Source organism: Tachypleus tridentatus, chromosome 10 (genome assembly GCF_004210375.1).
Source record: "Tachypleus tridentatus isolate NWPU-2018 chromosome 10, ASM421037v1, whole genome shotgun sequence".
In the NCBI taxonomy this organism is placed as follows: Eukaryota; Metazoa; Arthropoda; class Merostomata; order Xiphosura; family Limulidae; genus Tachypleus; species Tachypleus tridentatus.
Window position 1 is genome coordinate 101,872,321 of NC_134834.1, and position 10,879 is coordinate 101,883,199.

The 10,879-nt window shown below is 33.4% G+C and overlaps 1 protein-coding gene across 3 annotated transcripts; it reads left to right on the forward strand.

Moving 5' to 3' along the window:
- The first annotated feature begins 1,217 nt into the window (after positions 1-1,217).
- LOC143229977 (beta-1,3-galactosyltransferase 6-like) lies at positions 1,218-8,452 on the forward strand. Of its 3 annotated transcripts, none has more exons than XM_076462890.1 (2): positions 1,218-1,322; positions 6,699-8,452. In XM_076462890.1, exon 2 carries the CDS (start codon positions 6,794-6,796, stop codon positions 7,757-7,759), a length of 966 nt encoding a protein of 321 aa, XP_076319005.1. In that variant the 5' UTR covers positions 1,218-1,322; positions 6,699-6,793; the 3' UTR covers positions 7,760-8,452. The 3 variants fall into 3 exon arrangements, with proteins under 3 accessions (XP_076319005.1, XP_076319004.1, XP_076319003.1); XM_076462889.1 differs by having other exon boundaries at positions 1,243-1,356; XM_076462888.1 differs by having other exon boundaries at positions 1,253-1,617.
- Positions 8,453-10,879: the final 2,427 nt, after the last annotated feature.

Genomic DNA, 10,879 nt, shown 5'->3' on the forward strand with positions numbered 1-10,879 from the left:
ATTTCTACACAAGCGAAGGCCTTAAGTCAATAAGGATGCTCTCTCCAATATGCTAATGTAGACAGATGCTGTTTGACGCTCCTGTATACCCTGAAGCTCCATTGTTCCATGGAAGGAGAAGGCACCCCAGATCATGATGGAACCTCCTCCACTGTGTCGTGTAGAAAATGTCTCCAGTGGGATATTCTTATTGTGCCAGTAACGTTGGAAGCCACCTGGACCATCCAGGTTAAATATTTTCTCATCAGAGAACAAAACCTTCATTCACTTTTCTACATACTGTGTTTGATGCTTCTCAGAAAAGTTTAACCGAGCTGTTTCGTGGTGAGGAAGGAGGCGTGGCCTTTGAAGACGTTTACGATTTTTAAAGCCTTTCTCTCGTGCATGCCGTCTTATTGTTCCTGAGCGGCATTCTGCGTCTGCAAGGGCCTTAATCTGGTTTGACGATCGGCTGGTGTTTTGCTGGACAACCCGTCGAATCCTCCTGCTTAACGCCGGTGAAATTTTCGTTCCGTATCCCTCAGGGTCTTTTAAGAAATTTGCAAGAGCAATGGCACGTTGAGAGAGACATCTTGCTTTTGCAGTTCGACAATTCTGCCACGTTCAAACTCTGTCAGCTTTTTAGCCTTTGCCATGTTTTTACCCAATGTAACATAGAAGATGTCAGTGGGAGATGTTGACAACGCTAATGCTTGAACACAAATGACTAAATTTCGTTACGTGTTTATCGATTAACGCTTCGTTTCAGTATGGCCTTAAACTTTTGAGCAACTAGTATTTCGTCTAGTTTCACAATGATCACATTGTCCCTATTAAACGTTAAAGTTTTTTTTCCCTTTTCCTTGTTGTCATCTTTCAAAGCTCTACTCAAATAAGTGGTTGAGTCTAACAACGCAAAATTCATATTTTTTCTTCATGTTCATTGGCCTTAAGATTTTGACCAGCAGTGTATTTTCAGGGGTTACATGCATCATTTAAAATAGAAAACATAAACTATATTTTCGTTTTATGGTTCCCTGCTGGTACAGTAGTAAGTCTACGGATTTATAACACTAAAATCATGGGTTTGTTTTCTCTCGGTAGACTCAGCAAATAGCATGATGTGGCTTTGTAATATGAAATCATACAGATACACACACAGAATCGTTGTTATGGTAAAAGTCAAATTTTAAATGTTTGTTCTTTGTTGGTGTCTCAATTAAATGAGACTGACAGGGGTCGCTAGGAGCGTTTCGATGCTAAATCAAAACCATTTCTGTTGTTCTCTCTCGATTTCGATGGAAGTGATGGCAAACTTAATGTATTCCATTAGTAACTTATAGGTATTTGCCAAAGTATTGAACAAACAATTTGATTGTAAGAAAAGTAGTGATTTTAGTCTTCCTCAATTGTAGAGAATCTGTAGTAGTTATAACTTACAACGTACGATATTACTGTTAACTCTTAGTTTACAGCAACAAGTAGAATAATGTAGAATCTTGTTCAGTTTCAAACTGATGACTTAGGTTTTTAACTTGAAAAACAAATTGGCACTTGTGACATGCAATATGTTGATGTGGAACTTTTTGTTTTAAAAACAGGGCCTCACTGGTTCTGTTAGGAGTCAAAAAGAAAGAGGTAACATTTAAGTAAATTATGTTTGTGAAACTGAAAACAAAAATGTATGTTACTTGTTAATCATTTAGACCACAGTGCTATTGTGCTATAAAATATTTAAAATTTGTTATGTGGATTGTATGGCGTCTGTTCATTATTATAATTGTTAGTTTGAGGAAGTTAAAGATAAAGATGAACACCAGGATTTTTCACAATGCTTGATGCATATAAATATTATAAACAGTGTAATATGGTAAATTTGTATATTATGTATATTTAAAATGCTCAACCTAATGATTTAGTTTAAGTGCTCTAGGCTTGAATTTGAAAAGATTATCTTACCTACTAAATACTATCAAGAATCATTAATGTGAATAACAAAGTGAAGAGTCCATTGATTAGATAATTATTATTATTACTACAGAACTGTGCAGAAATGTTAGGACAAGAGAATGTTTTGTCATTCTTTCCATTTTATGAAGTTAATTCTTCCATACTGTTAAAGAATGTAAATTTCAAATTTGTGATTATGCTTCACTGATCCCTGTTGACAGTTGAATGAACCATGGTGAGAATACTTATTCTATGGAATTCCAATAAACTACAAAGGGTCTGTTATAAGGGTTCTGCTTGAATTCACATATAGTTAAATTTAAGGTCTTGAATAACTGTATTAGTTGTATAGAAAGAAGCTAGCATATGGTACTAATACATGCTACAAAAATCAATAGCACTCTTCAAATAAACTGATTAAAAATAAAACAATGTTTAAAGCTATGTATTAAGTTTTTTTGTTATGCAATGACCCAAAAATTCATATAGAATTGTTATTAGAACAGAGTTTGCATAACAGCTTTACGTAATGCTGGTTGGACTCTCCAACAAATAGCTGCAGACTTGAAATGCTCCCAAACCATCGTAAGTACATCCCAGATCATGAGACTGAAACAGGTAAATTTGAAAATAGGAAAGTAAGAGGCAGAACACCTAAACTCAATGATACTGATGTTTGAGTACCTGTGTTTATGCAGCATTCAGGACAAAATGAAGTCCACCACTGGTCAGAAGCATGAGATAAACAACTATGTACCAAATGACAGAAGAATGTCAGGATGTACAGTATTAAGAAGACTCAATAAGAATAGTTGAATGAGTGACAATATTTGATCTTCAAATATTATCAAGAAACTAAAATTTGCTAACAAAAAAGTACAAAAACAGAACTGTTGATGATTGAAAAAGGGTGTTATGGATGGATGAGTCCAAGTTTGAAATATTTGTTTCAAAGTGTAGGTTGTACAATCAATAAAATAAAGGTGAAAGGTAACTACTTCAATGCACAGCACTTACCATGAAGCATGAGGGAGGAAGTTTGATGGTTTGTTGGTATTTTGCTTCTGAGATACCAGGCAATATTTTCAAAATAGATAGAATAATGGACTAGGGCAAGTACCATCAGATATTGATCCATCATGGTATTATACCCAGTGGCTTGCTTATTATTGGTAAAGGATTCTACTACCAAGAAGATAATGACATCAAACACTCATCAAACCTTTGCAGTTAAGATAGAAACTGCTGCAGTCATTCAAATGAAGCAATGGTTCCCATAAAGCCCCTATTTCAACCCAGTTGAGCAGGTGTTGGATTTGATAGATAAAAAACATGACAAATCAAAAGTTATTTCCAAAATACTGTGTTTGCATTCGACATTTGGAGTATAATCTTAAAGGACACTCTGATTAAATACATTACAATAATGCTTGCAATACTGTCTACATTTATTAACCTGTTGACTGTTCAGCTCCTACGGCTGACATTTGGAGTATAATCTTAAAGGACACTCTGATTAAATACATTACAATAATGCTTGCAATACTGTCTACATTTATTAACCTGTTGACTGTTCAGCTCCTACAGCTGACATTTGGAGTATAATCTTAAAGGACACTCTGATTAAATACATTACAATAATGCTTGCAATACTGTCTACATTTATTAACCTGTTGACTGTTCAGCTCCTACGGCTGACATTTGGAGTATAATCTTAAAGGACACTCTGATTAAATACATTACAATAATGCTTGCAATACTGTCTACATTTATTAATCTGTTGACTGTTCAGCTCCTACGGCTGACATTTGGAGTATAATCTTAAAGGACACTCTGATTAAATACATTACAATAATGCTTGCAATACTGTCTACATTTATTAATCTGTTGACTGTTCAGCTCCTACGGCTGACATTTGGAGTATAATCTTAAAGGACACTCTGATTAAATACATTACAATAATGCTTGCAATACTGTCTACATTTATTAACCTGTTGACTGTTCAGCTCCTACGGCTGACATTTGGAGTATAATCTTAAAGGACACTCTGATTAAATACATTACAATAATGCTTGCAATACTGTCTACATTTATTAACCTGTTGACTGTTCAGCTCCTACGGCAGCTCCTTTTAATGCTTCTTCTTTTGTAACTTTTTCGTGATGCCATTTTGGATCGAAAGTGAAACAATTTGTACATGAGATGACTGAAGATCCATTCTTTTCATTTAATGATTGCTTATTTGCAGCATGTGTTTGCTAGTTTTAAGAGTGACGATCTAAACTGCTCTTAGTGTTTCTCTTACTTTGGCTGTTTACACAGATAATCCACTTTTTGTTCTATGAATTTAGCCATCTCTCAGTTTGATGATTAATTTGTTTGTAGGGAATAAAAAACTTTGTCATCAAAATTCTTCTACTTTTATATTTTTAATTTTTTTAAAGTAGCTCTGGATCACAGACCTGTTATTGTTTCTTTAGATTTTCCAACTGTTAAAGGAAATTATCAAATGTTTATTAAAATGCATTTAAACAGCTGTTTCTTAATTTTTTCTTCTCTTTTGAGTGATGCAATCTCAAGAGTTTTATATGTCATAGGCTGCTTGAAGAGCTCTAGTATTAAACATTCTGATGTGTCACTTTTACACCCACTTGAACTGCTTTAAGAATTCTTTTGATATTAAATATTGTGGTGTGTGTCACTTTTGCACCCACTTGAACTGCTTTAATAATTCTTTTGATATTAAATATTGTGGTGTGTGTCACTTTTACACCCACTTGAACTGCTTTAAGAATTCTTTTGATATTAAATATTGTGGTGTGTGTCACTTTTGCACCCACTTGAACTGCTTGAAGAGTTCTCATATTAAACATTCTGATGTATCACTTTTACACCCAATTGAACTGCTTAAATATTTCTTTGATATTAAATATTCTGGTGTATCACTGTTGCACACTTGAACTGCTTTAAGAGTTCTTTGATATTAAATATTGTGGTGTGTGTCACTTTTGCACCCACTTGAACTGCTTGAAGAGTTATCTGATATTAAACATTCTGATGTGTCACTTTTACACCCACTTGAACTGCTTAAATAGTTCTTTGATATTAAATATTCTGGTGTGTCACTTTACACACTTGAACTGCTTGAAGAGTTCTGGTATTAAACATTTAGCTGTGTTACTCTTGTATGCACTTGGTATTTGTTGTCTTGTAGCTTTGTTCATATCCAAGGTCTTGTTTAAAATAGCTAATATACGCATGGTCATTACTTTCACTGGTAATATATTTCTTGTTTTTAGTCAGTTCAGTGAAACTTTAGCATAGGGTGATTTTGTTTTAAAGGAGATTTATGATGTGATTTAGCTTAAAGTTTGAAATAATAAGTAATTATTATTTTTAATTATCAATTAACTCTGAAAAACTCAGTAACCAGTCTTGGGAGTTGAAATGTTTAATTTATAAATTTTCACATGAAATGCTGATCAAACTTCTTGAATTAAACAGGTGCCAAATATTGTTTGTATTTTTTTTGGCTGAATAAGGCTTAAATGTTGTTTTAGTTTGGGATATAGGATTTCCTTTTTCTATTTTGCTTATTTAGAGTTATTCAAAACATTTTGTGAGTTCAGTATTTCATTCAGTTGATAATCTACATTTAAAAAAAAATGTTTTTCAACAGACTTTCAACACAGTTATCATTAAACATGTGATTAATTTTTTTTTTTTTTTATGTGTACAGATACCTGTGTTTGGTTTTTCATTTGGCTCTGGCAAGTAATATTAAACTGTTGAAATTTACTAGAGTTCTACATAAGAATACCTGATGGTTTACTTCAGTAGTAATGTTTATACTGTACTTTATACATTTACTAACTCTGGTTTGTAAATACATTATTAAACCACTGGCACAGTGATCAGAAAGCTGTCGTTTATTTGAGGCATTATGGGATATGTTTCAGTATTACTCATTTCAGTTATAAGCAGTTTGGTATATTAGTGTTTGTTTAATAGTTGTAGCACAAGAAGTGGAGAATCTTGGTTACTGTTTGAGTTCTTAATCAGTTACTCACTTCCAACTGTGGCTTTAATACAAACCAATCAAGGACAACAAAACTGATAAGCTATGTCCTTTTGCATTTTGGTCTTTGTGTTTAAAAAATACAACTTAATCTTGTTTAAATAATTTCACCCTGATCTGTTTGTGGACCCAAATACTTCACAAGTTCATCATTCATTATTTTCAAACATTCAATATTTATGACAACTTCCCAATAACTATTCTGTTACAACTAGTAATTTAAGACAAAAAATACACTAAACTGGCCATTTTTTAACAGTGTTTCCTCAGTTCAAAATTTAACATGTAAACATTACAATAAGAAGTTCCACTACTCATCATGTTAGCCATGTGGCAAAGCATGTGAAGCACATTCAAGTACAATCTGAGTCTATGAAACCACCACTCATAGTCTGAGTACCCAACAAAAAAAATACAGTTTAAGCCTATGCAATCAAATGAAGTCTGAGTTTACAACAAATACTCAAGTACAGTCTGTATGTATGTATGTATGTGTGTGTGTGTATATATATATTTCTAGTTAATACCAGTTTGTTGATAAGTAATAAGTATTCTGTGACAAACAAAATTAATTTCCTGAATTCTGAATAAGATGAAAGTGTGCCTTAATTTATTGTAATCACTATTTGTTCAGAATTTGTCTAGACACATTTTAATTTAGCAATATTAATTTGTTTTGTTTTATCTGCAGGAAATTGGAAAATGTCTTTTCTTTGGGGGTAATCACTGAAGAATGCAGGCTCAAACTGTAAGGTTATTGAGTGTGTGATTGTTCACAAGTCACTCATGTTATATCTCAAAAGAACTTCTCGGTGTTTGCCTCCTCAGAGACTTCTGTTGCTCTGCACTGTTGTGCTGGTTAGTCTTATCATAGGTTATCAGCTTGGAAAACTTCATCACCATTTGGGACCTCATGTTCTCAGAGAGAGTGAAAAGACTCAAAGTTTTCTTGTGGTGTTGGTTTTCTCTGCCCCGGAGAACCTTAACAAAAGAGAAATGATCCGTCAGACGTGGCTTAACACTTACAGAGGGAAAGAAGTGTTACACTTGTTTGTCATAGGAAAAGCTATGCTCAGTCCCAGTATCTGGAAACAGCTAGAAGTTGAAAACAGTCAGTATCGGGATCTGCTGCTGCTTGAAGACATCAAAGACTCATATTTTTCTCTCACTTCAAAACTGTTATCGGCTTTAACATGGCTTTCAGAAAATATTTATTTTAGTTATGTCTTTAAAGCAGATGATGACACTTTTGCACAACTTGACATCATGCATGAAGAACTCAAGAGAGCTTCAACCTCTCTCTATTGGGGATTCTTTGATGGTCGAGCACGTGTAAAGCAATCTGGTAAATGGGCAGAGAGAGACTGGGTCTTATGTGACTTGTATCTACCCCATGCCCTTGGAGGAGGCTATGTACTTTCCTTTGATTTGGTCAGTTTTGTAGCTAAGAATAAGGAATTTCTGACACTTTATAAAAGTGAGGATGTATCTCTGGGGACATGGTTAGCTCCTGTGAATGTTCATCGTAAACATGACCCACGATTTGATACGGAGCACATTTCTCGTGGGTGTTTCAATTCTTACATTGTAACACACAAACAGACTGTAGAGCAAATGAAAGAAAAATATAACAGCTTGAAACAAAATGGTAAACTGTGTACTCTAGAGGTTCGAAGTCGTTTTTCATACATATACAATTGGGGAGTTCCCCCTTCAAAGTGCTGTGTTAGGAATGAAACAAAGATACCTTAACGTTGAATAATTAATTTGAAGTTCAAAATCTTCAAATTTTGAAAAGATTTATGATTGATATGAAAGAAAGTAAACATGTAGAAAGGGACGTTTAATACAGTGTGTCAATATATCAAATTTTTTATGAAGTGTTTCCAAAATATTAATGTGTTGTGAACTACCTGGCATTTAACTTAATATTTCTTTTTCTGCTGATTTTGATTTCAATATGATAGAAGACTAGGACTTTTTAAAATTCTTTTCATATCTATATTTAATTAGATCAATAACATTAAATTAGATTATTATGAAACAGGAGTTGTATACCAAAGAATTGTGTGGTTGATATACAAATTATTAGAAAAGTAGTACAGTTTTTAACACAATATTTGTTAATTAAGAAACTTTGAACTTATTTCTTAGTAAGTAATTGCTTCCCAAATTCTAATAATCATAGATTTTACAATTGTTTTTTAGTAATTGACACGAGACATTCTGAGGAATGACTTATATATACTCATTATGTAACATACCAAATAATACACAGTCTAGGAGCCTAGATAATTTCCTGAAGTAAATATTCTTAATTTAGACTGATGTATTCATATTAGTCTTTATCTTGAAATAACAAAGAGTTTTTATTTAATGTGGTGCTAGTGTAAAAGTGGCATTTGTTTGTAGATCAAAACAAAAATAAAGTTCAAAACTCCTTAATATTTAGTTTTATATCATTTTACTTTAATGTAATTAGAAGCTTAAATTTCTTATGCTAAATAACGTGAGTGTGCACGATATATAATTCATGTAATCTTAATGTCATATTTGTGACATATAGTGAGGGTTTCTGTCAAGAAAATCCACTGGTAGCTCTTCTTCATGGTCACCTGAAAGTTGTTTTGACAGGCACTTCTGTATGCAAACTTCTCTGAAGCTGTCCAGTTGGCCATTCTCTCACTAATAGACTTCCAAAGGTGTTCAAGGTGAACAACATTTGACTTAGGCTACCTGCCCTTGTGTAAACCAAATCACTGATTTTTTTTTAAGCACAATGTGTAGTCCTTCCCAACACCTACTTAACTTTAGAGTCCATCCTTCTATGCAACAAGAATCATTCAACCATTCTAGGTCACCTATATGAAGGTTATTCTTATTAGCATTAACACTATAGTGACATTTTGTTTTGTTACAAGCTGATTTATGTCTTTCCCAGTAAAAGTTGTGTATGTGTATGACTATTCTTCAGACCCACAAGAGCTCTTTCAACCATCACTCCCTTGGGACACATTTGATTCTACTATGCTGTAGTCACAAGGTGTAGATGTATTCATGACTACCCTGTTCAAACTCTGATATAGCTACCATGGATTTCTTGCTTGCAGACCGTCAGTCTGCTTCAGACTAGCCTAACTTTATATTTTTGTCTCTGCAGGAAATTGCTTTCCAAGATGCAGCCATTCTCAGTGCCGATTACCCATACATCATAAGATGTAAAGAAGCTTCCTAAAGCAGGGGGAACTTCCCCTTTTATTGGAACTATATGTTTTCCTGTTGTTTGCATCAATCAATCTTTATTCATCTCAGGAAGCAATTTCCCACTTTTCATTACCAAGTCAGGTTAATTAATGTACTGCAAGGTTTTTCTTCAAATAAACCCAAGGACTCATAGATAACTTTCTTCTGATAGTAAACTTCTTATCACTCGTTGAGCAGATGGACTTCACATCCAGTTAATTCATATTTTAATACCTCATTTCTATATTATTTTTATCTGATTGGAGTTTCAGGTGCATCCGTAAGGTATTGTTTCCTTGGCTTAATAACAGCTTTTGACTCTTATAGTTTTGAGACTAATGGCTAGATTTCAAGAGTGTAACAGTTCTTTCTTTGTGATATTTTTTGAAAGGAATTCTTATTCCATATAGGCTTTGGTCTGTAATTCTAGGAAATATATCCTTTTAAGTTACACTTAAATTGTTCATTGTTTTGTGGTTTATTTCATTTATTTTGTCTAACTAATTATGTCAGTTCGTTATCAGTGATATTGATGTTTCAATACTACTTGATTTTAGGATCCTGTAACTTCTAGATGGTGTCATTAGTACAGGGTGTTTGGAAAGTCACTGTGCAGTTTTGTAATCATATTTTATTCAGTTTATTTAAAGCCAGCAACTGATAGCAGTGTTAGAAACAAAATAAGAAGGATCCAGGCCTGTATTGATGCCAACAGGGGTCATTTTCAACATTGTTTAAATTGTCATTTATATTTACCTCCTGTATTCTATATTGAAACATGTCTGTTAATAAATATACAAGTGACAGTGACTTTCCGAACACCCTGTAGTTCATCTTTGACTTTGATAAATTGAAATTCCATTACCAACTGAAGAACTTTCTTTAAAGATACACATCTACTTTGTTAAAACCCAATTCTCTTATCCTTGTATTCTTTTGCATCTGTAAATGAGTCATGTTCAAGTGAATTCATCAATTCAAGTAAAGTAGCTAAATAGGGTATTTGGACAAACTTTCACAAATCCTTGTAAGATTTTTTTCTTTCCTCTATATCCTGTTATGGAATCTTTGGATACTTCTTTCTGATGTGTCACTTTGAGCCTGTTGCATAAAGAAGCTACCAGTGCTTGACAGCTATTATGATTAATTGTGGCAATAAACAGATAAGGGTACCATACAAGTAAACATATTTATCAAAGTAATGATGTTTGGATAATGACAACATTTGAAGGAAACATCGAAAATGTGTTGCCTGGCAAGTAATCTGAAAGTGCAGTATAAGTGAACATATTTTTTTTTACAAGGATAATGTTTATAGACAGAACAACGATATCTTAAGCAAACACTAACAGACGTGTTACAGTACAATTAACCTGTTGATGAATAACTGATGCTACCAAAGATCAAATAAATACAGAGGCATAACTTTGGACATTCTTTCAGAGAAACTCGCTGAAGGACTTTAGTTACATGTTTAGATTGAATAAGTAGATGCTCTTGGAGTTATAGGAGGTTACCAAAGCTATAAACTAAAATTGAGGAAATGTTTCAGGAACATTAAACTAAATGAGCAGACATCAGCAAGCTTGTAAGGAGATATACAAAAATAGATGTTGAATCTGAAGACCT

Coding starts and splice junctions, on each gene's coding strand:
- LOC143229977 (XM_076462890.1), top strand. CDS start 6,794: ATGTTATATCTCAAAAGAACTTCTCGGTGTTTGCCTCCTCAGAGACTT.